Consider the following 27,865-nt stretch of genomic DNA (forward strand, 5'->3'; position numbering starts at 1 on the left):
GACTCCATTGTCTGTTGATACAATTTGCCCAAATGTCGCCCCGAAGATAACAGAACCTCTGCCATGTCTGTCGCTCACTGACTGCAAATGCTAATCAAACCTAGAACGGCATCCTACCGGCTCAGACTTTGTCAATCTCAACGATGTAGGCAAGTGTTCTATAAACGGTTACAGCACATAAACGGTGTCTGGGTCCTGGAGAAAGGGCTCTAATGGTTACCATGGTAACTGCATCAGATCACTTTAAATGGAATCATTTGATAGTCTGCAGCTCTCCTTCCCCCTACACCAGGCGGCTGCGTGCGGTGTAGACTACTTGCCCCTCCTAACACCACCTACCCAGTTACGTGCTCAATAAACTGAGACTTTCGGGCTCCCGCCGGGTTATATCAGGCACCAGGCTAGCCATGCAAGCTGTATAACGACATATAAACGCGTGTGCCCAACGTGATGTATCCGGCTGTCTTTATAATATGCGTGTAAATGAGTCTGAAAAGGTTTGGGGCGTGAATAAAATCTAAGAATAAAATAGAGAATTAATTACTAAAGAGTCAATCAAAAAGGACACATTTCATGGACCGGTGAGTTCTTTGCGGCAGTTACACTGTATCTCCGTGCGCCATTCCGCCTGTAAAGGGGTAAATTATTACACCCTACCTATAAATTACCCTTCAGTATATTGTGACAATCGCAGCTTTAAAGACAGGAACGTGATCCAATCATCTGTCTAAAATCGAGACTTTTGTAGAAAATGAAGACTGTGATCTAAAATCCTAAATCTTAAACCAGTATTAACACGCCGAGGCTGAGATGGGTCGCTGAATCACATGATGCGTGTTTTCTAGCTCCTAATTATATATATATTATTATTATTATGATCTTTATAGCGCCAACAATTTACGCAGCACTTCTTACAATGCATATATTCAAGGGGTCTGACAAGACTAGAATTGACATATATATATATATATAGTATACGTATGTATGTATATATGTATGTGTGTATATATATATATATATATATGATTTGTAGGGTGCATTGAGTCCATTTCACATGTAAATATAACATGTCTGTTCAGAAGCAGACAGGGGTGCTCCAAAAAAGAGCTTTAAATTTAAAGGTATGATGTAGGTTCAGAAGCAATCTCCTTACTGAATTAGCCTCTCTACCTTCTACTGGGAGGCTGTTCCACTTATCTACCACCCTCTCAGTAAACACAGCCATATCTCGTCCTGGACGCTTGGACGGTATGTGGATACAGTGTCACTTGGTGTCATTATTTAGCCTAACTATGGGTAAAGATGCCATTTTTTATTTAATTCAATATAATTGATATATATTTATGCATTAAATAAGTTGTCTGGCGATGGCCTCCGGGGGTATAATGTGTAAGAGATGCCCATAAGGAGTGAATGTTTGGGGAGGGGAGACGGAATACGGGGCAGTTACGTAGAAAGCCAGCAAAGCCAGAAGACTTACAGGGAAAACTATAAAGGATGCGATGATAAAAGATTCAGAAGCTTTGGGAACTTTAAGTCCTTATTATAAGAAAGACGGGGTTTATGCATAAAATGGGATTCCGGTGCAAAGTTGGAAAAGTGGTTATCACTGTATCAATTCGGTCCATTAGTTGCCATGGCGATCAGACCACTTTGCCCCGGAATTCCTTTTTATCCGTAGCTGGAGATGCGACGGGTGAAGGGTCCTCGCTGTTTGACTCGTCTGAGCGCGGAGGGTGTAGATGTGCATGCGCCGGGGAACGGCTGGCACGTCTTGTTCCTCCAAAGCACATGGCAGGGCAGCACGTGTGGGGGAGGACGCCGCTACCCCCTCCTTCTGTACCTGTCCTATTTACCATGGCAGGATCTGGCAGGGCATTACACGTGGGAGGCTGGCACTGCTGCTGCCCGCGCCATACCTGCTATGTAATCAGAAGGTTCTGTTCATTGCCTGGAAATGATTTAATTGCCTCGAATAAACTGGCTGTCTCGGCATTCGTTAGGCTGGGAGATGTAGCCATTTACATAATTGCTCGTTTTAATTGGGTGGGAAAAAATTACCCCTTTGCCCTGGCGGCCGAGGTGAGAAGTGGCATGGATTTCAGGGGTCACCAGGGTCGAATCTGCCCTGTTACCCCCTCGGAATGGTGACACTTTCCGGATTCTTGGCTTCCTCTAGTACCCCCCGGGCCATTCCAATTGGAATTTGTATCATCTGCGGACCGTCTCTTTATTTTGCCGTTTCTTGTTGCAGAGTCTCTACCCCTCTTTCCAAACCATCTGTCTCTTTTCAGCTTTTACATCACCAGCTGTCACATTTAAATGATCCATTCCCAATTTATTCTTCTGCAGGCTTTTCTCAGAAAACGTTCTTTTCAATCACAAAACGTCTCTATTCGCATCTTCTCAATGGTTCTTGATGATTTTTTTTTTTGTACACTTTTCTCCCCCGCGCATGGTCATCACGTACAAATTAGACATTTTGTTTCAGGAAGATAAAGACGAGCGTGTCCGCTAGGGTGGTCACAATAATAACGCATGATGATAATAATAATAATAATAGTCTCATCCTATCGACGGGATGAGGAGAGTCCTCATGTTGGAGCGCTGAGACACAGCTGGGAGGATAAAAGCCCCCGGGGGATATACAGCTAAGTCGCAGCGTGACAGCAGAATTTGTTGATTTTCTCCAGCCGAAACAAAACGAGGCACAAAATGCTTTATCAATCATTTCAATATTTAGAGTAGTTGCAGAACTTAACACCAAAGACCCAAATTGGCTGAATTTATTATACAAGAGGCAGCCAAAAATGATCCTGTTTCCAGGCCCGAAAATAATACTGATGAGCCCTTGTGCCATTTTCCCACTATTATTCTTCCTTGTAAAAAATAATTTCTTTATAAAAAAATAAAAAAAATAAAAAAAATTGGCTGATAGAACAAAAAAGGCTATTGGCGAGATGGTAGGATTGTTGACCTGGGACCTCTATGTCTAAAAGGTTTCCTTTATCCTTAATAAATATAGTAAAGGATTTCTGGCATCTTCTCCGAATATTAAATACACCCGAGAAAGGCACATTTTATTCGTCTTACGTAAACGAGAAAACGAGACGCGTCCTCAAGCAGGAAAACGGGTACGATGATGGAGCATCTGATGGAGAAGATTGTTTATCGTTCTAACAGAAGAAACAGGCTGCGTGAAATTGAACTTTTTTTTTATTGTAAACGTGAAAATAAATATACTTGGAAATAATATTTAGAACCAACGAGGTTCTCAATGTCACGGAGTAAACCTACTGAGAGTTCTGGGGATCACTCGGAGAGAATGGGCTCCCCGGGACACGCTATGAATCCTGCTGGCAGATAAGATCCAGAAAAAAAAAGACTTTTACAACCAAAAATTACTTCTGGGTGAATTGATACCCAAAATAATATGTGGACAGACCTCATTTTGGGCTTTCGGTGCAGCACTACAAGAAGTCAAACACTGCTTGTTTCATGTTAGAATAATATTAAGACCTTGGTTTGAGCGGCCCTGGGAGATTTGAGGCGGCATGCATAGAACAATCTAAAGGGGAGAAGGCACTAAAAGAGACCCCCAAGGGACAGAAATCCTGAGAAACAGCCACGAGAGAAACATACGCGCAGAGCATAGATCCAAGTGACCAGGAGCAAGGTAGAAGACGGAGAGAACGGCTGTACAGAAATGAACAAGAAGGAACCTTTGAGACAAGACCCTGAGAAATTCCATATAAGAATCTGTAAGGAGGAGATAATTCCAAGGGAAAGAACCTAAGAGTGTCCGTTGTGTACCAATGGAAGACCTCCCGAGAGCACCAAGCCCATGGGCCACGTATAAAAACACAGAGGAAAGGACAAAACACTAGAAGGAACTCGCAAACGTGGAGCAAACAGCTCTTGGAAACGCTTCAAAGACCTGAAAGGAGGTGAAACCCAAACCTGACACTTGGCAACAGGAGACAGCTATGGCCAATCTGGGAAGTCAACGATTACGGGGGTCCGTCAGCATGGACTGATAGACTGCTTTCTGAGAAGAGAACGTTAAACACGACCTCGGCTTATAACTTACAGGAACAGAACGTTGTATACGTTTACTCCAAACCAACGAGGCAGCAGAAATAACCGAGAGCAAGGTGCCAACGGACTTGGGTGAGGGCTGCCGGGGTGCGTATGCGAGGATATACCCCACATCGTCTTAGTGTCCTCCAGCTGGCTCTGTCAGCCTCTTCGGTGTAAACCTCAGCCTAGATATGGTTGTCTTCCCCGAGCTCCGAGGGTCAGATCAGTTGGTTGAGTTCAGTGGTTCTGAAGGACCTTCTGCGTGGGAAGGCTGTGTGACACCGAGTCTGTCATTACACGACAGAGACGCCGGGATAATGAACTCCTTCCTCATGAATCCTGAGGCACAACTTGGTGAATGCTGTCAGGGGTCAGCGCATCAAAGAAACAGCTGATCATCTTGTCGGCCTGGAGAAAGAGAGAGATTTGAAGAAAAGCAACAAAAAACGAGGGAACAGAGAACTTAAGAATAATGATGGAAGAAAAAAAAAAAAAAGAGGACGGAACAAAAAAAAGGAGAGAAAGAAGAAAAAAAAAGGATGGAACAAAAAAAAGATCGAATAAAGAACAAAAAAATATTAAAATTGGATGGAAGAATAAAGGACAGAATGAAGAATGAAAAGATAAAGCCTGGACCAAAAAAGGATGGAAAGGAGAACAAATGCAAGAGAGAAGAAATATGAAAAAAAGATGGAATGGAGGAGAAAAAAGGGAAGGAACAGAGAAGAAACACAAAAGAATGAAAGAAAGGTAGGAATGGTATAGAGCAGACGGCAAATTGTGCTCCTTCCTCCACTCGTCTCCCAAAGGTATTTCACAGAATGTAATTCATTTGTGTAAATGAAATCAGCGATATGAATGAAATTGCCGCGTCTGCCGTGTTCATCTCCGTGCTGCCGGCGGTCACCCCGCGGCCCGTTACACGCGGCACCCACCTGGCACCCAGTCTGAGGACACATCACTCCCGCCGGGAAGCTCTGATCGGGCGACGTCTCAAAATTAACACTGTAGGCAGAAACACGGTCGATGTTAAGCTCTTGGGGTCATGGATGATACCCGACACGCTCACCAATTGTATGGCCCCAGAAACACAGGATTCCTCCAACTCACCTGGACCACCCAACTACCGGCCTCCACTAAAAATAGAACGGGCCAGAAAATATATATAGCTTTACCCCAGAAAACTGATTGCCCCCCCCCCCCCAATCTCAGCTTCCGTGAAGTTAACCTTGAAAGACGCTTAGATTTACTTCATTCCGTATTACAGGCTGCCTCAATGTCAGAGGTAGGTGAACCACCAATAAAATGGCATTACGTGACTCTGACCATGGCCTTGCTCCTTGACCTATCAGAGTCTGCTGTTGCGTCACATGATAATTAAGCATTCCCTGGAAAACTATGAACAGGGCCAAAGGATTATTCCAGGGAAGGGTTTGGGCATTCAGGACTACTAGAGTTGATGTATTAAGTCAGGGGCGTCCAACCTGCGTCCCTCCAGCTGCTGCAGGACTTCATCTCCCATCCTCCTCAGCCAGCCCCTTAGCTGAAAGAGCATTATGGGAGATGTAGTCCTGCAGCAGCTGGAGGGACGCAGGTTGGAAGCCCCTGTATTAGGTAATAAAAGTGTTCAATTCAGGTGGAACGGCACCTTTAAAACACCTGTTTTAAAGGAACTGATTGAGAAACATGTCAGGTTAAAGACCATTGCGCTAAGACATCACGTTCTTCCCAATATATTCGCTGCACCTTTAGGGAAAAAGTTTTCAGATAGGATTTTTTTGTTTGGATAAATGGAATTCATTCAAATGTCTTTAAATACAGGTAAAAACAGGACCGGCGTTAAGGATCAGATCAGTTTCTTGATTTCCAAGTTAAGCATCGGCGGATGATATAACCTCATGATAGGAGTTGTGTTCTGCGTGGCCCGGCGCCCGTGACACTCATCTCTTCCAAGACGCAACGCCAATTAGCGTAGGAAAAAAGTGTAAGGAACGTCGAAGGAGTTTACATTTCTAAACATCACTAAAAGACGTGATTCTCCCACTCACTCCAGGAATTAATAAACGTCGCTGCAGGAAAAAGCTGGTCATCGGAACGCGAATCACAAACTATCCGGCCCGTTTAACCATAAAACGGAGACGGAAACGTCTGAGAACGCTTTACTAAAACTAACGGAGCCAACAGACACACCTGAGCAAGAAGGATGGGCAAGGCTGACGTCCAGGTGTAGATCCACTGGGTATCAGGAGGCGGGCTTAGTCATAACCACACCCACCATGACCCTGCCACGCCCATTTTCTGATCTTGCCCTGCCCATTTAACCAACGCGCCCCTACTTCAAAGCCATTTAACGTTGCGGCGTCAGTGACTTTTGGTGGCCAACGACTGGGGGTACGTGGGGTGTAAATCCAGCCATTGTTTCTGACCTTGGTCACATGACCTTAATGCCTGACATTAGTAGGAGTTTATCGGGGCATTTAAACATGCTGGTTTCTTCAGCGTTATTATAGAATCCGATACAAATAACCGTTTTCCGCTCCTCTTCACAAGAACTGAAACGTACCGCGGTTATTTGAAGAACCCGCGCTTCTGCGCTGCTTAAAACAAAATAAATCCCTCAGCTTTTTCTTTTTTTTTCGGGTGCTGGCCTACTTTTGCCGCGCGGCGGACTATAACTCACGGCTTTTCCGGCTGGCAGTTCTGTAACATCGCAGATAAGAGCTACGGAGGGGGCTTCTCTACCCCCACCTCGCACCGACGGAGAGGAAGGAACCAACACGGCTCCCGGCTGGGACCGACACAGCCTCCTGTCACACCGCCTGCTCCCTGCTGGCTCTCAACATTACAGAAGTCTATACGGAACTCTATACCATACCACTAGAAATAAAAATACACAGTATCGTCCATCGCGGGAGAAGCCCATGGCGAATACTCGGTGGGAAATACTTTGTCCCCCACAGATCACCGTTTAGTAATTGAACCCCATGGTGCGGGCTAGTAAATGCCCCGTGGGGGGCATCTCAGAATTAATGAATCAATGTCCCCCTCACTGAGAAGCAGGTAATGGTCTCCCCCATTGGCTCTTGCCCTGGGCGATGGTGGAATATTTGCCCCTGGTGTATGCATTTCCGTCGCCCGCAACATTTTCTAAGTCATGGAAACCTTGACTCTATCTAATCCCCGGCAAAACAAAAGCTTCCCGTAAACGGATTTTCGTGCATCGTAATCCGTCAGAGGAAAGGGAACTGTCCCCGGATCAATCTGCCAAATCCTCTGGGTGACCCCCGGCTGCAGATTAACCGCCGAATGCTGTGGAAAGACTGTAACTCTTGCCATAGAAGACTGGTCAACGTTTAGGGGTACGGGGGGGTTATTTACTACACAGTGTGGGTGAGCCGAGACGTCTCATCTCTCCTATTAGATGACGCTCAACCGTGACACCGTTCTCCGGCATGAAGAAGTCCATTTCTATTCAAAGTGGCTCCCTGTGCAAACATAGAGGTCGTCTGCCCTGGATTGCAGGTCCTTATCCTGGTCTCCAAGCTTCGCACTCAACTTATTCCTTGGCTCCTGAAAAGTTAACATTGGCTCGTAGTTTATCTGGCTGAAGTCTACATGAGCTTTCCAGCCGCGTTCCGTAGAAATGGGGATCACCGTAAAGTCACCAGGAGATAAACCGGGGCTTACCTGTCCCTAAGGGAGGTAAAACAAGACACTGCGTTGTCCCGTTGGGCAGCGACCAGCAGACAGGGTCCCTCCGACAGAGCCTTGAGCTGTCAAAAAGAAGACAAGTCCGAGGTCAGGTGAGGGACACAGAGCATCTTTCATGAACATATCAGATCAAAGCTTCAAGGTCGGTCAACGTGGAGCTGCCATTGTTGATGGACAAACCACCGGATGCTCCAGGCCTGAGGAGAGCTGCTCCATGCGCAAGACCAGAATACAGATCACTAGCAGCACCTCCTGCTCCATGAGGTTCTATACCTGAGAGGACAAGCCGGCCGTCGGGCTGTATAACGCTGCCACAAGCTGAGCCTGTGATTGGTTGAACACAGTAAGCCGCGCCGCTGTAACTTGGAAGCCTCGGCCAATCAGTTTCTCTACTCCATGGATGTAGGGCGGTGGGCAGCCATGTAGGGTGCAGGGAGGGAAGAGGAGGCACGTAGTCTGGCAGAGGGCACTGACAAAGGGCTTATCTGAAAAAGAAGGACATCAGGGGTCAATATACGGCCTATCAACCAACACAGGCCCAAGATGTCACTCCCGAGACACCCTATTGTGTATAACGGGGCAACACGGGCCATGTTAAGGGGTAAGGGGCCACTGGCGCTCCTGGCATTCCCAGACAAGAGTTAGGAGGCCAACGGGAACTTCCCTTGGGTCATGTTGTGGCCCCTTCACAGCTTTTAGCCTCACGAAATGTATTTATTTAAATTACCCGCAGCTTTTTTTGTTTGACAATCTGTGTAATTTTGCATTTCGGATACTTAAATCACCAAGAGGGGACGGGCAACCTCATGGGGAGGAATAATTGTGCCGAGACCCTGATAGCAGGAAGTTAAGGTGCTGCTCAGCGGCAGATCCACTTGTAAGCTTTCATGAAATGAACTCTAGTGTTAGACAAGAATATTAACCCTTAAAATGCCTCCGACAGTATGAATGTAGAGCGTACTGTATATTAGTACGGTCGCCGTGCTGAATGTTAGATCGTACTGGGATGGAAAGGGTCCCCGACTAATTGCAGCTCGTCGTTTAAATGAAGTGTCTACGGGTAAAAGGTTGTGGGTTGGCTCTACAGCTGCGAGCCTCGGCACAGGAGCTGACACGAGTGTGCGTCATAAGCCGGAAGACGTGGAAGTGAGTATGTGACTCGCATTTTCCATGCACTCGGAGGATAAACGGCAGGAGCCTCCGTCACCGCGAGTCCTGCGCGGCTAATCTCCAATCCGCGAGTTCCACGGACCCCATCTGTTACTGGCCTGTCCATCGCTCGAAAGACGCGGCAAGGACTGAGTGATCCTCGATTATATGACTGGCCGCGGGTAACTAAAAGAGCGCGGGGGTCTGAATGCCACAACTCAGACACATCCATCATAATGCCACGCACAACGAAACATGATTAAAAAAGGCAAGAAAGGGTCAAAGTCACACAGAAGAAAAATATTGTTTTGGAGTGTAACCCCCCCAGCGCGGTATACAGTAATTACCCCCCAGTGCTGTATACAATAATATAACCCCCAGCGCTGTATACAGTAATTACCCCCCAGTGCTGTATACAGTAATATAACCCCCAGCGCTGTATACAGTAATTACCCCCCAGTGCTGTATACAGTAATATAACCCCCAGTGCTGTATACAGTAATATAACCCCCAGCGCTGTATACAGTAATATAACCCCCAGCACTGTATACAGTAATATAACCCCCAGCGCTGTATACAGTAATATAACCCCCAGCGCTGTATGCAGTAATATAACCCCCAGCACTGTATACAGTAATATAACCCCCCAGCGCTGTATACAGTAATATAACCCCAGCCCTGTATACAGTAATATAACCCCAGCGCTGTATACAGTAATATAACCCCCAGCGCTGTATACAGTAATATAACCCCCAGCGCTGTATACAGTAATATAACCCCCAGCGCTGTACAGTAATATAACCCCCAGCACTGTACAGTAATATAACCCCCAGCACTGTATACAGTAATATAACCCCCAGCGCTGTATACAATAATAACCCCTAACGCTGTATATAGTAATAACCCCCCAGCACTGTATACAGTAATAACCCCCCAGCGCTGTATACAGTAATATAACCCCCCAGCACTGTATACAGTAATAACCCCCCAGCGCTGTATACAGTAATATAACCCCCCAGCGATGTATACAGTAATAACCCCCCCAGCGTTATATATATACAGTAATATAACCCCCCCCCAGCGCTGTATTGAGCTGGGTGACTTTCCTGGCTCAAACACCACACTGAGCTGATGCTTTATGGCAATGCTAATGAAGTCCAACCCTCCATAGACTTTCATTACTCAGAGTGTCTGTCTGGGTGATTAAGGCTGAGCCATTCTTTTTCTTACCACAAGGCAGTATGATATTGTGATCGTATAGTAGATTGGGTTCAGAGAACACAACAATCAATGTTTTTTAGTGACGCTGTCCCTTTAAATATCCCCGATACGAGTCGGTGTGTATATGAGCGCTCCTGTTACGGGGTTACAGACATTACCCGGGTCTGTCAGCGCTCCAGAGAGGGGAACGTTGTTCTTTATCGCTACGCGTTGTGCTCGGCTGTCCAACAAGACATCTTGTTCCAGTCGGGGTATCTGGAGAAAAACGAAAACAAGAAATGAAAGATCTCTACAGTGATTTCAGATTAACCCCTCGGATCACAGCGGCTCTTCCAATACATGCAAAGTGTTTGGGGTTTCTGTATCAGCCAGAAGAACCAGACTGGCCCCTTTTCTGGATTCATCTGGAATTGGGTTATTTGCTCGGCTAATTATTCCGTCTGACTTCTTGTATAATCCTGAATAATAGTAAGAACAGAACAGGATGTGCAGCGCCGGTACATGCGATACGTGAACATATCTAGCATTACATTCAGAACCTGCGCATGGATCGCGTTCGGACTGCAGTCTGGGAGAAGGACAGATTCTCAAGGTGAAGCGACGGGGCAGATGCCGAGGGCAGATTCCGGAGATGACCTCACCGTAGGTCACAGTAATCTGATCGCACTTCAGTCTTCCCTATTAGGAAGCTGGTATCCCTGCTTGAATACAGGTTGCTCAATTAAGCACATATTTGTCCTGACATATAAAGGCTTCTCTTGGAGGCTTCTTACCTAGCTTAGAATCATAGAACCTGCCGGCAGATCGGCCCCATTCGGCCCCCGTGTCGTCTGCCTGTTATTCCTGCTTTAAAGACTCAGACCTTAATCAGTCGTTGGTCTCATCTTAGATTCAGGAGCCGTATGCCGATCCCATGCATGTTTAATACCCTGACTGTATTAACCTCTACCTCTTCTGCTGGAAGGCAGTTCCACTTATCTATCACCCTCTCAGTAAAGCATCTTTGTAACTGTTGACTAAAGGGTTAATATTCAGAAGGCTTATCAGAAAACACGGTCTGTAACGTGGTTATAATAGTTTCAAGCTGCAATTCCGCCTTTGTTTAGAGCGCCAGCTGTCTGTTAGGCACATATCACGCCTAATCGAAGGGCCGGAGTGTAACGATAGTGCGGCTTTGTATCAATCACTTAACCGGCTGTATATAGAACCACGATCTGCCGTCCAGAGGCAGCTGCGCCAAACGCAGGTACATGGAAAAAAAAAGGCACCTACTGCAATAAATACAGCGTGCAGCACTAAATCCGCACTTCCAGCAGATCCGGTATATTATAATTAATCGGGACGGCCAGAAATATCCCACACGCTCTGTTCTTTTCTTCTATTTCGGGCGAAGGTTTTCTCGCAATCCTCCACAAAGCTGGCGGATTTGTGACAAATTTACAGATTTATCCCGAATTTGCGTGTTAACTGTTTGCAGAGTCCGAGGCGCCTCGTTATAAACCCAGAAGCGGACGTGGTTTCTTCGAGGCCGGTACTGATCAAGGCTAAATTGGACCTTATCTCCTAAATTAAGATCCAATCATCAGCAGGAATATCCTGTTGGTTTCTACGGTGACTGCTCGTCATTTATATGTTTGCCCACAAATCTTCCACCTTCGCTGATCTTTTGTGGCTAACTGGAAATCTAAATCAGTCGGACTCTGAGGATCTCTGGACTCCGAGTCATTTTGGGAACTTAATATGGCCCATTGCATTTTGGTAGCTGGGACCTTTTTTTAGGACACCCCCAAAAGGTGTCATAAAACCGAGACAGTGAAGGCAATTCCCATAATCCATTGCAGTTTATCAACAACTGGGAACCCCAATTTTGCATGTTTAATTGCCTCCAACTCCCCCCAATCAAAAGCAAACCCCCCCCAGTTCTCCCAGGCCAAGTTTCTCCGGGTTCCTCAGGCCAAGTTGCTCAGAGACTTTTCCTCTCTGCCAGACACACTAATTCCAGACCCCCCCTGGAAGTCCATGGGGTCAAGCTCCTAAAGCATTGCGTTCGGGGGGCTGCCGAACCTATGTGAGGGGTAGGCTGGTAAGGCCAAGAGCTCCACGAGCATGCGCATGGGGTCGGTAAAACAGCTAATACGTTCTACATGCATTACTTATACTTTAAATTAGAATTCCCCATCCTATAATAAGTGTTTCGGAAGTGCTGCGGTACTCAGAATCGAGCAATTAGAATTACTAGCTTAATAAATCCTATAGGGAATAAACCCTTAAAATAGGTTTTAATGTTTAAGGACGTTACTTTTACATTTTTAAAACCCAATATTTGTTTTTTTTAGGAGTTGGGTCCGTTTTAAGAAGGAATTTGGGTTGCTAAATCCATGTTTAGGGTAAAAAGCAACGGCGCAGGCACTGAAAGAGTCGGATGCCGGGGAAAGCGTACCTGTTCGCTCTCGAGCACGGGTGACGGGTCACAGGGGAGGCCTTCGGCAAAGAAAAACTTCACGTCGCGGATCGCGGTTCGGTAAGACGTGGAGCCTGGAGACCAAGAGAACAAAAGGTCAAAGCAGCGTATATACAGAGATCGGTATTCCGAGGCTCCTCTTCACGATAATTGTTCCTTATAATCATCTGTATGTTTCCTGCTTTTATTGGGGATAATGATTTACTGGATCAGGTGATGGGGAAGATACAACTCATCCACTCCCTTCTAATATCGGAAGGAGGAGGAGGCAACATTACTCCTAAAACTACAATTTATTGCCAATTTAACAGTTATTGTTAATTTTCGGGTACAGATATTAAATATGACCACTGTAATAAAATCACTATTTTTAAACGGCTATTTGCGATAAGTACGGGGTATGGTGAGCAGAACACGTGCATGCATTAAAATTGGGTTAATATCCCCCGTATTCCCTCTGCAGTTTTATGTAATTCCTATCGCTATAGTGCTTTTGATCCCAGCAGAGTTCCCGTCTATACCTGATCGCTCTGCTACATGCACTATGAATGCTCTCTGCCCTAGATTTAAATGTCACGGAGAGAGCCACGTCCGGGAAAACCTATCCATCCAGCATCGGCTGGGCAGGCGAGGTCCTCTAAGCCACCAAGCCACCAAAGCTCTCATGGCGGTATCTTAAATGCCCCAGTGATCTAAAGTCCATCGCCTTTGTCTTACAAAAGCCCACTCTTGTGTTTCGGTACGAGGTCCTGTGAAGGCTAAAGGGGTACTCACAGTACATGCCATTCTGTACGACACTGGATCCGTACTGGGCTCTCCACAGAAACTCGTCCTGGGCTTGGCACAGCTCTGGATCCTCCGGCCCCAGCAGATCCAGCAGCTTGAGCACGGAGTTGTGTCTCTGGAGGCAAAGGGCCAGACAGGGGCCGGAGGTCAGGTAGTCACAGTGGGCACTGCAAAGAGCTTTATCCTGGGGGGGAAAAAATCCACAACACGGCTTCAGAGTCACCGTCATCGTTACCGATATTAATCGTGATTCATACGTCTTGGACATATTGTACTGCTCAACGAGAGGCGATGAGACTGAAAGACGAGAAGAATGGCCTGAAGCGCAAAAGAGATGTGATTTATCTTTTAAAACTAGATAAAGAATGGTGAGCAAGAAGAGCAGTCCTGACGAGGCCTTCAGGACAGAGGCTGGAAAGTCATCCCAGTTACTGGAGTTTTTATATGAATCTTGGTTTTGGGTTTTTTTGGGGGTAAATCTGTGATATTTTGGGGATCTAGGATTGTGATGTGAGAGCGATGCTTGCAGTATTCAATGTACGATGTAAGAGGCTATAGAAGGTGTTTTAGTGTATGTTTTACATGGATTATCTCACTGGTTAGCCAAGGATTATGGGAATTGTAGTTCAACAACAGCTGAGGAGCTACTACTGACTATCGGTGAAGTCAAAATCAGGTCAAGGATAAGAGTGGCACAGTATGCGTATAACGCAAGTGATAAACAGTGTCAGTGATGCAGAAAAATACTGCAGCGTTGTTAAAATGACCAAAATACACAAAGTAAAACGCATAACAATTATCTAATTATGGGATTTACACCCATCAGCGATGGAGAAGAGCAGCATCTGGGGATGAAAGGCGGCCAGTGGGCTCCTCCAGGACTCCCTCACCTGCTTCGCATCCTCAGAGATGATGAGGGAGAAGTCCTGCGGAGTCAGAGTCACGGCCTTCATTCCCACCACGCAGAATCGTTGCCCTTCGATCTTCCGCAATATCTTTCCAAGGGTATTGCTCCAAGTCCCCGGCTTGAGCAGGAGAACCGTGTAGAGCGGTGGAGGACCTAAAAGAATTAGGAGGTGAGAAGAGCAAAGAGTCATTTACTATCAAAGTTCAGAAGTTACATGATAATGATGTCATATTCTCACTGGGTTTGGGTACTGGGAAATACATAAGAAGTCTATGCATGGCCACCAGTCCCCTTTACCGGGTTGGTTCCTTGAAGGAAAAGCCCCTTCGATCATCCGTGGACGGGTAGAAGCTGGGCCAAATCGTCTGGTTTACTTTAAGACGAAATAAATGAATCTTCTTCTTTTTAAATGGTTTTCGGGAGTATTGACAGCACATTCCCTGAAGCTCTTTCTGAGCTTTCTATTAAACATAAGATTGATTGACTCACCCATGAGCATGTACGTGAATACGGACTCTGTCCGCCTCTTGTGAGCTTCTCCACCTACCAAAAAGATATTAACACGGTTGTGTTACAGACCATCCAGATCTCTATTGGTAACATAAGATGACTTCAGTATTTGCCCCCTGGCACATTTAACGAGGGGTGGGGGTGGAATTGGGGTGTTATGTACCCAATCTGTGAAGTAGGAGGTTATTCTTTTAAAATAACAGGAGCATCTAATAAGGAAGACATGAAAAAGCACACACTGAGATCCATTATTATTATTTATTGTTTTATATAGCGCCATCAAATTCCGTAGCGCTGTACGATGGGGTCATACATTACATACCTACAGGGATCTTATAACACACGGGCGTATGGTAATATGCACAGAGGTGCAATAAATAATTCTTTATTCAGCGATATATATGAAGTACTTAGAGTATTGGTACCAATATTATAGCATGCAGGTAGACATTATTAGATACATAATAACAAAGACACACTTTCATAACTGCGATATATGTCTGTGTTATTAATATTTTCTATACATTTATGAAATCTGCGTTCTTTTTCATTCTTACCAGACTTGTAGGTAATCCACGGAGGGGCTACGTATTTCATGATGCAACGGCTTCCCGGGTCTAAAGGGAATTAATATCCGAAAAAAACAAGGATATTTATAGCAGCCGTTCGTGGTCCACGGGCACAAACCATTCATCTCTATATTCCACGAGGCAGCCAATAACAGCCTCGTTATCTTTTTTTAAAGGTCTTTATTGAGGGATGCAACGAGCGAAGCATTATTATTCACATGGGCTTGTGTCACGGGGAAATAATTCTTACTGATCGCTAGATAAAACTTCATCAGACCAAGGACTGAGATTCTAATGCACCTGCGTTTTACATGTTTTAGAATCATGCGGAAGTCTGAATCCGGTGGCGAGTAAATTGAAAGAAATTAATTTAAAATCCTAGTGGTTTTTAGTGGACCAGCATTCAGTAAGATGTAGCGTAACATAAGCTTCTTCTGAACAGGGGAGTGGAGTTTGGCTACTCCTGCCCTCTTAATACTGTCAGGCGCTCGTCCCTCCCAGTGAGTAGCTAGCCCTGCCCCACACACAACTAGCCCCACCTATATCCAAAAGCCCTCCCCAGAGGTACCCTAACCCTGGTATAAGCACAATGTATGCGCACTAAATACTACTTTTAAAGCCATGACACCCCACCTCCAGCAATAGAAATAACTAACTAAAGGTGGCTTTAGGTATTTACCATTAACCATTTCCTTGTCTGTAAATATTAGGGCTGCCTGACGGAAGGCAATTTCAGGGGTGGCAGACATGATGAGTTGGGGCTGCCTCTTGTCTGTGGTGGGAGCCAGTTCCCGGATGGTGAGCTCCATGGTGGCGAAGGCATGTACCCGACGCAGAGCACACACTAAGGCTGGGTTGGAGGTCAGCCGCTCCACGCTTCCCTGCCACGGCCGATCTCCCACCTCATACGGAGTGATTTCTTTGGCCTGCAGACGACTTAGGCATGGCAACCACTTCAAACCCAGGAGCTCGAACCTGAGAGCTTGTGAGCCTGTTGTAAAGACACAAAAACTTCAGCATTATAATGATGAATGGAATTTTTATAGACATCTATTTTCAACACAGTTTGATGTATAATATATATATATATATATATATATATACACACACACACACACACACCGGTATATATACACACACACTGCCATTCAAAAGTTTGGGATCACTTCGCTGTTTTCATGGAAAACACAGAAATTTCTCGCTGTGACATAATTGCAAAAGGATTTCTAACAATCAATTAGCCTTTTAAACTTAAACATGGATCAGCGAAGACAATTGCCATTGGAACACAGGAGTGATGGGAGTGATAAAGGGCCATTGGAACACAGGAGTGATGGGAGTGATAAAGGGCCATTGGAACACAGGAGTGATGGGAGTGATAAAGGGACTCTATGAAGAGATTCCATTAAAAATCAGCCGTTTCCAGCTACAATAGTCATTTACAACATTAACCCCGTCTGCGCTGGATTTCTGATCCATTTAATGTTATTTTAATAGACAGAATTTCCTTTTTTTATTTTTCTATTTATAAATATATAAAACCAAGGACTTTGTGAAGTGGCCCCAAACTTTTGAATGGTAGTGTGTGTGTATATATATATATATATATATATATATATATATATATATATGTTTCAGACTGCATGCAGCCATCGTAAGATGGGACGTCTCATTTGCTTGATTCCTATTGGCTGCACAATGTTCTAATTCAGATAAACACTAGTAGGAAAAATCAATCCTCTAAAAGTGTTACACGGTGTCCGGGATACACGTCAAAGGATAGAAAATTATAGAAGATTAAGCTTGGATTTCTTCCTTGTCTGTTCCCTAATTGTTTTTCCGCTTTAGTCAATGAATGTCACGTATATAAACACTGCGATGATCCGCCAAACGATGTATCAAACGATAAGGACTCCCAACGCATTGTGGTGTTCGGCGTACATTAAACCAATTCTGATTGGCTGTTTACGACATACACTGGACTTGCCATTGGCTGGTTTTCTGTCTCTCCGGCACCTTTCGGAAATATTAAACTGATAAAACAAAGACCTCCTACGGATCCCCCGTCTTCCAAAGACACCACGAATGGGGGAATCCGTCGAGGTTATATTTAAATGGTGGAGCCGCGGATTGGAAGAGCTGACAGCTCTCTGTCCCCATTAAGGAGAGCGAGCCCTGGAAGCTCGGTGGGGGGGGGGGGAGAAGCCAAACCTCTCAGTGTTCCTGAAATAATTGGGAAGAGAAAGGACAAAGACTACATCGGTCTACAGATTCATGCAGTTTAACCCTTTCAACGGCAACCCACTGCTTCGCACGCTGCTTCCTATGCTATATGTATAAGCGGAGCCGACGACCTATATTTACCAGATTAGGAAAAGATTACGGGCTATTATGTAAATTAATACATGTCAAAACGTCTCATGATTCCCAGCGCAGTTTTTTTTGTCTGGGACGTGCGGATAAAAGATGCACGTTTTATCCCGTTTCGATTTCTCACCCGGTTTTCGAAGGGCTCCCTTTGAGTACATCTGCCGCTTTAGACACGGCTTTTAGAACACAGACGGAAAACCTTGAGCCAGAAAATCCCGTCTACAGACATCGTGTTCCAATCGTTGTCTGTCGCGGAGCGGGGATTTTTAATGGAGAATCTGTTGAAATGAAGCTCGACACGAAATTCGGGAAGCTTTATGGGAAGATCCACCGTATAACGTGTGGGGGGGGACATTACAAAACCCGACAAAGATACCCAAAAAGATCACAGAGGGGTCAGACATTCCTGTATAAAAGGTTCTTTAGCCGGTTAATAATGGTGGGATCGTATATGGTGGTCGGTAGCCGTAATTTGGTTAGGATTAAAGAGAATCCATGAAGATGAACTGTGATCAGGCCAATAGATTAAAATACAGAGTCCACGTTTAAAAGAAATAGTAAATAAAACATTATCAACGTACTCCATACCCAAGTTGGGTTTATTGCCCGATGAAGATGGTCATTGAGAAAGAACGGACACATCTCAGCATGGAGCACCACGAACATTGGGAAAGATGGAGAAGATGGCCCATGCCCAGCACCGACTATAATAAAACGGTTGATGGTGGCCCAGAACACCCCGGCAATGTGTGCGGCCGCCAGTCAGGTCCGGTCATCGAGTGATTTTGGTGTTTTTCTTTCTCGGTGAGCACAGAAACCTTGAAAACGTTCAACTTACTCTGGGCTCTGCAACAACCCAGAGAGCCGAGCATCAGACCAGCTCAGCCTTCGTAAACCCCCCACCCCCGAGCAGCGAGGTATACTGGGCCAGAAACCCAAAACGTCTTCGGGAATCAGAACATGAAGCTATACGAGGGATAGATAGGAACAGAACCTTCCACGTATGGAGGGGGGGGAGTGGAGGGGGGGGGAAGAGGAGAAAGATGGCAAAAGGTATACAGAAGGAACCAAGATGAGTAATAATAATACTTAAAGTAGTGAAAAATACTAAAATAAGGTGGTCTCCCTGCGCAGGTGCTACACCAAGGGGCTAGAGCGGGTGCAGTGATGTGAAGGTCTCGCTGTCACCGGGAACATAGCCGAGAACAACGTGAGTCTCTATATATCTAGGGCATCCCCACAGCTGTGACTCGGTACAGCGCTAGTGTCAGCATAATACACAGATGTGTCTAGGTCTGCAGAAATATATTCTATCTGTGGGAAACCCGTGGCTGACACTTCAGATCAAGTTCCACGTTCCCCTGGGACCTGACCGTCTCTCGGCGCGTTCCTCGGAGAAGAACACGGTTCCGTTGGCTCAGAGGTACGCGGCGCTACGCCGATATTTATTAAGTGGGCAAAGCGCGTAGAGTACGGCATTAAAATGCCAGCTGATCCTCGCGTGGTAGAAGCCACTCGGCTGAGTGCATTGCACCTTTAATTAATTTTCCTGCAAGCCTTTAAGTGTTTTGTTGTTAAGTATCGAGCAGCTACATGATCTGCAGAGCCATCCAAACAGCAAATAATAAAATAATAATTACAGACAAACTGCATAAAGATACAATGTGTTACCTAGCCATACCTAGTTACGGCAGCCTTGAGTCGTTGCCTATTCCAGACGGGAAGGTGGGATGCAGGATCAGGGTCAAGGTGGGGTCCAGACGGGAAGGTGGGGTGCAGGATCAGGGTCAAGGTGGGGTGCAGACGGGAAGGTGGGGTGCAGGATCAGGGTGAAGGTGGGGTCCAGACGGGAAGGTGGGGGTGCAGGATCAGGGTGAAGGTGGGGTGCAGACAGGAAGGTGGGGTGCAGGATCAGGGTGAAGGTGGGGTCCAGACGGGAAGGTGGGGTGCAGGATCAGGGTGAAGGTGGGGTGCAGACGGGAAGGTGGGGTGCAGGATCAGGGTGAAGGTGGGGTGCAGACAGGAAGGTGGGGTGCAGGATCAGGGTGAAGGTGGGGTCCAGACGGGAAGGTGGGGTGCAGGATCAGGGTGAAGGTGGGGTGCAGGATCAGGGTGAAGGTGGGGTGCAGGATCAGGGTGGGCTGTGTGAATGAGGACAATTGAAAGGTGGTGAGTTGGTGGGACGGGAAAGAGCTGTAATTTACCCCTCTCACTAGGGATACAAGGTACTGCCCCAGAGGTCTGCCCATCAGTCAGAAATCTGCCCTCTAGCTGATAGCAAACAAACACTTACCAGCCAAAGCTACAAACTGCATCAAATCTTTGCCAGATGTTTTTAAAATCAAATAATATTAAAGATATTTATTTAAAAAACGGAATATAGAAAATCACATTTTTGTAAGGGTCTGGTAAGGGTGCAGACACGCTTGAAGGTTTTTACAGTTTCTGACTATCTTGCCGACATATTTGAAGGAAAAGGAAACACTCTTGAATATAAAAAAGCATCTGCACTCAAACATGATTTCTTTTTTTTTTGTAAAATGCATTAAAATTTCACCTAAATAGATCATTTAAATCTTAGTGTTTGCTGCCCCCCGGTGGACGGTTTTGGGCAGTACCGCCACATAAGGAGTAACGTTACAGAACTGGAGACTAATGACCATACCTGGGAACTCTCCGGGTTTATGGGTGCTGTATACAGTAATAACCCCAGCACTGTATACAGTAATAACCCCAGCGCTGTATACAGTAATAACCCCAGCGCTGTATACAGTAATAACCCCAGCACTGTATACAGTAATAACCCCAGCGCTGTATACAGTAATAACCCCAGCGCTGTATACAGTAATAACCCCAGCGCTGTATACAGTAATAGCCCCAGCGCTGTATACAGTAATATAACCCCCAGCGCTGTATACAGTAATATCCCCCCAAGCGCTGTATACAGTTATATAACCCCAGCACTGTATACATTAATATAACCCCAAGCACTGTATACAGTAATATCCCCCCAAGCGCTGTATACAGTAATAACCCCAGTGCTGTATACAGTAATAACTCCCCAGCGCTGTATACAGTAATAAGTCTCCAGCGCTGTATTCAGTAATAACCCCCCAGCGCTGTATACAGTAATATAACCCCCAGCACTGTATACAGTAATATAACCCCCAGCGCTGTATACAGTAATATAACCCCCAGCACTGTATACAGTAATATAACCCCCAGCGCTGTATACAGTAATATAACCCCCAGCACTGTATACAGTAATATAACCCCCAGCGCTGTATACAGTAATATAACCCCCCAGCACTGTATACAGTAATATAACCCCCCAGCGCTGTATACAGTAATATAACCCCCCAGCGCTGTATACAGTAATATAACCCCCAGCGCTGTATACAGTAATATAACCCCCCAGCGCTGTATACAGTAATATAACCCCCCAGCACTGTATACAGTAATATAACCCCCAGCGCTGTATACAGTAATATAACCCACCAGCACTGTATACAGTAATATAACCCCCCAGCGCTGTATACAGTAATATAACCCCCAGCGCTATATACAGTAATATAACCCCCAGCGCTGTATAGAGCTGCAGCATCTACATCACGTAAGTCCTATATTATTTCTGCTCTTTAAATAATGCACATTACCGTACTCCTAAAGTACTTTAATATACATTCTTCTTTAATGGTACTGTCAAGGACATTAAACTGCCCCTTAAGAGGAGAATGCCACGTCTTCAAGCCTTGGCCTCGGGGAGACCTTTGTGGATAGAATTGTAGTTCCTGGTCAATGATCATTCATCTCTCAGACAAAACGAACCTTATTTCATTCATACAGACCACCGAAAGTCAAACCATCAAACGCCGGCAGACATTTTCCATTTCCATTACTTAAAAATGTTCCTTTCTTGCGAATGAATGTGGTGATGCAAGGGGAGCGCTTACCCAGGCTTGATTTCTGATACTCAGGGAAGGGTCGCAGGATCTGGCGCAGAAAGTGCCCGGCTCTCTTTAAAGTTTGTCTTCCGCTCATTGTGAGGATTACAACTTGTTCCAGTTCGGGGTCGGAGATGAAAGGCTGCTTGGAAAATACATCCAGAGTGACGTTGCTGGGATCGGGGACTGCATGCAAACTGCCGCCTATCGGAAAACAACGTGACGTTGGAAAGTGGGAAAGCTAAAGGTGAACTCCCATAGAAGATAAAATCTCGAGCATAAAACCCAGTGCTGTATAAAATAATATAGGTTAGCATGGTCCAAAACCTCATTTTGCTCAATAAACTCCCTTTATACTGGAGCGGTCATGTGATATTTTGGGTGACTTTCCCGGCTGAAACACCACACTGAGCTGATGCTTTTTGGCAATGCTAATGAAGTCCCTTCCTCCATAGACTGTCATTAGTCAGAGAGTCTGACTGAGTAATTAAGACAAGGACGGATTAATATATTATATCGGGAAAAATGGGAAGATCTGCCAGCAAATTCTATATTTCTATGTTTCTGAAGAGGCACAGAACCTACCCAGGCCCTGTAACAGAGCGTCAGAATAGGGCACCATGTGAAAGTACAAAGCGGGATCAAGTTCACCAGGACGAGAGATGCTTTTCCGGACCGTGCCCAAGACACCGTGCTCGGCCAGTCCATTCGTTAGGCCTAGGTAAAAAAAAAAACACAAAAAACAAGAAGCGAATTAAAAATGGTGTATCTACATCAAAAATATCTTCCTTAAAGTTTTATAGTCATACCGCTGCAGTGAAGGGCAACATTAACATAATTAGTGCCAGCGTCGTTTAGTCACCCCCAGTCCGGTCCTAAATATGACTTCATAAATCCATTTTATATTGCCAGGTTAACAAAATAGGGCAATAAAACCTTTTTTTTTAGATATATAAGTGAAATAAGAAAACACAAACCAGGAATAATTAAACTAAAGACAAATGAAGGGTATTGTATAAAGGAGAATGAAGATCGAGCCGACTGCTTAAATAAATACTTCTGTTTTTACAGAAGAAGATGAAGGTGAGGGACCCTTGATAGCAAAAAGAAATAGGATGAGATGTAAAATGTGTGTTTACAGAGTACAGGCTTAATTGGAGTAAAATATTAATAATAATAATATTAATAATATAGTAAAATATTTTCATTAATCTGTGGGGTTCCTTTAAAACCAACAGGGTTCCCGGAAAGTGCCTAATGAGGTAGCAGCGAGTGTACCAGAACATTCTGTCCGAGTGTTCAGCGCGACGTAATTCATTGCTGTTTTTGCTAAGGAATCACAATAAAAGTTCCATTAGCTTATTGTCATTTTAATGCTGGTAATGGAATCTTTTTGTCAGGAGCCTTCCAGTGAAAAGCGTGCCAGTCTGAGCGTTCTCGTGAGCTTGCAGTCACGCTCACAAAGTGGACTCGCAGAGAGCAGAAAGAAACGCACAAAAAAAAACATTAAAAAAAAAAAGAACAAAAGGTTAAAAGCAAACAACATGAAAAAAACACGTCTTAAAAAGCAGGACGTATTTTGTGCTCATCGATGGCATACCAGAGATCGTTTAGGGGCGCCTCTTTTCCTGCGCCTCAAACTCAAATACGCTTCCACACTGTTTGGGTCCAATCTCTGGGGTCTACCAGTGAGCAGTGGGAGATCAGTTTCTCCAATGTGGGCAACTGGCCATGCCAACAAAAACTTGGCCCAATTTGTCAAGTTCAACTTTACATTTTTATATAGAAGGTCCATAAGGAAGTCCATGGAAGGTGGAGGGTGCTTTAGGTAAGGCTGACCACATCTCTTTCTCAGTTCTGCTCTAAGGGTACAGGTCTCTCTAGTATTAGCGTGTTAGCGAATGATGGTGTCTGAGTGTGACCTTCACATTACACCGCAGGGGCAAATGATTTGGGGACGCTGGCCCAGCCACCGCGCGCAGTCTAAGTTAGTTACCGTGTATGAGTCCTGGCACGTTGTGGCTGGCATTCTCCTTCCTCAAGAGAAGAATCAGGCAGTGAAGGATAGGAAGTGACGGCAGCTGCTCCGAAGGTGCGTTTGGGCAGAAGATGGGCAGCTGCTCCGAAGGTGCGTTTGGGCAGAAGATGGGCAGCTGCTCCGAAGGTGCGTTTGGGCAGAAGATGGGCAGCTGCAAAAAAAAAAAAAAGGCCAATGATTCAGGATGAAATCAGGCATATAGCTTAGTTACCTTACAGTGGTGTGAAGCCCCATACACTTTGAGACAGAAACTTTGAAATTACATTTTTATTTTTATTAAGAGATTTACATATGTCAATAAATTAAAAAAAACTGACTCAGATTCTGTGTGTCAAGAAACTCTAAATCCATCTTAGAAATTTGAGTAATCCACCTCTTTAGAAATCTAGATGATTAAACAAGGTCACGTTGACCAGTGTTTAAAACTCGTTCCTCCAGGAATCTTCCAGCTAACGGAGTCCATTCTCCCAAGTGACCCAACCAGGCTCGGACTGTTTGTGGGGGAGTATGAACTGCGCGGGACTTTAATTACCAACCTTTCACGCAGTAAAAACCTATTTGTGTGCTTAGTTTTAGTTTTTTTTTTTGTGTATGTGTCGTACCTGATTGGGTGACATGCTCATCATGGCCACGCGTTTCGCAGAAAGGCGGACTCTCCGGACCCCGTACACAGCGAATCCTCGGCAAATACAAATGTCTATCACATCTCCGTAAGCACATGGAGGGACGATTGGAGACACGACCAGAAACACATCTCCTGGGGACGGTGGGATGCAAGAGAGAAGTAGGAAGCATTAAATGTGATTCCCTGAATGTTCATCAAAAACATCTCCTGGTTGTTTGGTTTCATCCAACAAGCCAACATGCCCTTAAATATTGTTTTTTAGAAATACTTGCAGATCAGAGGTGGCAACCGGTTCTCTGTGCCAAAGACCTATGTCTTATGTATATATTCCTGTATGCAGTGGATTTATCTATACATGTAGACAAACTCACCCTTAATGGTGGCTGTAAGTAGCGCAGGGGGCCGGCATGTGTCTGTGCTTCTTGCAGGTGGGTTCTGGATGCCAATGTTCACATTACCCGAGTGGGATATCCTGCCCCCAAACCAAAGGCTGAGATCCCGCATAAGCCGCCCGGAGCCTCGTGCAGACTGTAGGATGGGTTCCTCTCTACCGAAGCCGTACAGAGCATGGAGAGAATGTCGATCCGTCAGTCTGGCCAGTTTGGGGTCACACGGACCTGATATATCACCCCACACGTCTCCCGTATGATGTCCCCGCAGAGCTAAAGCCATAACCGGTGGGGTTTGTACATTTTTCTTGGTGTAGGATGGAGGAAGGGTATCTGTAAGTAAAAAAGGGACACAATTCCTTATATTCATTTACTTACCAATGAACGCTTTTTATGAAAATCCCTGGGTACGGGGTACGGGATTTACCCAGTTACAGAACAGACCTACTGCACCCATTCCCCCCAAAACATTTCAAAGATCATTGTCAGAGGGTTCATGGCACAGAGGGAACCCGGACACACTATTCCTTGGAGAAGGACTACATATGATAATATCATATACACAGTATGTATACGGTATGTATACAGTATGTAGGTGGCCTTGCACACTATATGGTGAATTTAACACTTTGCCAGCTAAATACAGAATTAGAAATGTCATTCATTCGTTTGCTGGCTTTCAATACCCTTTTCATAAAAAAATTCATCGATTTTGTAAAAATGTTTTTTAATAGTCACATGACAATTAAGTTATGCCACTCATATAGATATTGGAAAAGCTTCATAAATGCTTCTGTGTTGTTTTTATCCAATTAAAGGTACGCTCTAGCCACGATGGCTGATTGTCACCTTATATTTCACTTTTTTGCATGCAAAAATGCATAGAAGGGCACGTCAGAGCTATTTTTATAAATATATCCCTCAAGCAAAGCATAAAACATTTTTGGAAAAGTTTGTGCAGCGATTGGGTTCCTTCTCAACAAGGCAAGAATGGGTTTGAAAACCAGAAATCTTGTGAGCTGCAGACGTAAAAATGTAATTAGCGACACTTCATTCAAAGGCCAGAGATCCTTTTAATTGGAAAATCTATTTATGGTTTACGGACTTAACAGTAATAGTAGCCGCACGGGACTGGCGGAGACTACCAAATACTGCAAAACCGTCACAGGCATAACGTGTAAGAAAAAAAAAAAAAAACGATACAAAGATAAATAACGAAAAATGAATACTTCTTCCTCTATAGCAAGAAGGTAAATATATATAAAAAAAATACAAATGTATTACTTACTTGCTCTTCAGAGCCATAGCCCTATGAAAGAGAATCTTCAAGACACAACAAGAGTGCTGACCCACGCGAGACGAGAGGACGGCAATTTTAGATGATATAAGAATAGAAAAGAAGCGACCCCAAGATGGTTTGATGTCAATAATTTATACCTATAACAGTACGAAGAAGAGCGTCTTCCGGGTAGAGCAATCTTAAGCCACAAACATCCAGTCCTTTCATCAGAATGAGGTGCAGGGCATGGTGAAACGCAATGGGGTCTCTTAGCAGAGAATCGAATAAGGTGACAGAGAGCACCTGGGGAAAACGTAAAACGACAGAGATTTTTGTGGGTCATTTAGTAAGCAGCACGGATGTCAGCACAAGGCTTACAAACATTTCTCACCTCTGTCTCGTTATCTGTGTTTGTCTCAAGGGTGAGGGGACTCAGCTTCTCCTCTGTCTCCCATGTCTGCCAGAAGAATCCAGAGGCTGATGAGAAAGCTTTCTCCACCGCCTGCCAACATACACACACCAGTTATCTGGCTGCTTACACATGCAGATCACACTCGGCAGTGAACATCCAACCTCCTCCACGTAGGGATTTACCTCTTTTCTGATAAATGCTAGCTGCCGCAACTATATTCACTTTCAGACGCTGAAACACAGAACGGCTGGCCGGACAAAGCAGAAAACAGATCTGATGCTTTACACTTCAGATCACTATTGCCATCAGTTCAACCACTGGAAACCAGACGGTAGGTATGACAGAAATGATACAACTTGCAAGAGCAGATCACTTCAGTCACAGAATATGCCCGCTCCATGTGCATGCGAGTTGTTTGCAAGTTACATGCGAGGACATGCGAGTTCAATGTCTACTCGCGTCTTTGCCTGAAACTCACAAAACATCCCCCCTGCTTTATTATTATAATTGTATTTTTTTTTTATTACATTAAATTAAAGCAAAGATGCCTCCCTTCAGGTGTAATGTATTTATAACCCCCTACCTTTCCCGCTTGGGAAAGAGAAGCGGGTGAGAGCCCATGCCTCTCAAAGGGGATTTTTTAATATTATTTATCCTCCACCCACCCTGATAGGGCAATATGCCCTCCCAGGTTCTTTAATTGCCCAACTCCACTATGTGCTGGGGTTGGGGTAATTGTCAACCCACCTCAGTTAATATGGAGTCTCCTGTTTAATTTTTATTTAATGCGAAAGGGGAGCAGGAGAGACTCATAATTCAGAAGTTGTTGCTTTTATCAACTCGCATCTCCTGCATGCAAGTTGTATTTTTATTTTTTTGTGAAATCTTATGCAAGTTGGCTTTAGTGAATTTGTTGTTTGGATTTTGTACCCAACTCTCCAGCACTCTCGCTTTGGTGAACACACCAGCCCAAGCTAGCAGTCACACTGTATGAGCGCGTAGATATGTACAGTACCTCTGTAGTAGTATTAAGAGTCACGATGTTGCTAAGCTTGACAGGTGGAACTTCAAGATGTAGGGAAACGCGCTGTTTCTGCAACCGATAGGTCACCCCCTCGATCCACCAGGCGACACTCTGCAAGGTGTTCTGCGCCAGGAAGAGCGACACGTGCTGGTAGAAACTGGACATACCTCGGAAATCTTCTTTACCCTGTGCCATCCAAAAATCAAATTAAAAAGTTGACCCACAAAACATAATCTGCACTCCGCCAAGGTAGACTTGCTATCTAACGCAAACGAGTCCTTATCTTACTGCAATGTCGTAGAAATTGGAATACCTTGCTAACAGCCCTAAACATTGTTTAGTAAGGAGAAGAGTAAGGAGAATCGACCTTTCGTTTACGGATCCTGGGGC

General features: G+C 45.0%; 1 protein-coding gene across 1 annotated transcript; it reads right to left on the bottom strand.

Annotated features, from left to right (window-relative positions):
* Window positions 1-5,789: 5,789 nt before the first annotated feature.
* Window positions 5,790-27,640, bottom strand: LOC149285844 (dynein axonemal assembly factor 8-like). The gene is made up of 18 exons (XM_089494945.1): window positions 27,467-27,640; window positions 26,431-26,496; window positions 26,198-26,342; window positions 24,743-25,093; window positions 24,349-24,503; window positions 23,705-23,897; window positions 22,294-22,425; window positions 21,718-21,912; window positions 16,074-16,385; window positions 15,383-15,442; window positions 14,805-14,858; window positions 14,299-14,468; window positions 13,397-13,592; window positions 12,602-12,696; window positions 10,320-10,416; window positions 8,065-8,276; window positions 7,768-7,853; window positions 5,790-5,826 (listed from the first exon to the last, which is right to left on the bottom strand). The coding sequence occupies exons 1-18, from the start codon at window positions 27,638-27,640 to the stop codon at window positions 5,790-5,792; spliced, it is 2,730 nt and encodes a 909-aa protein (XP_089351071.1).
* Between the last annotated feature and the right edge of the window lie 225 nt (window positions 27,641-27,865).

Source organism: Sceloporus occidentalis, unplaced genomic scaffold, assembly GCF_023333645.1.
Source record: "Sceloporus occidentalis isolate IW3139 unplaced genomic scaffold, rSceOcc1.0.p SCAF_76, whole genome shotgun sequence".
NCBI lineage: Eukaryota > Metazoa > Chordata > Lepidosauria > Squamata > Phrynosomatidae > Sceloporus > Sceloporus occidentalis.

Coding starts and splice junctions, on each gene's coding strand:
- LOC149285844 (XM_089494945.1), bottom strand. CDS start 27,640: ATGTCCAGTTTCTACCAGCACGTGTCGCTCTTCCTGGCGCAGAACACC. Junction 25,094..26,197: donor TCTTCTTCGTACTGTTATAG/GTATAAATTATT, acceptor TTTTACTTACAG/ATACCCTTCCTCCATCCTAC. Junction 14,859..15,382: donor GTGGATTACCTACAAGTCTG/GTAAGAATGAAA, acceptor TCTTTTTGGTAG/GTGGAGAAGCTCACAAGAGG.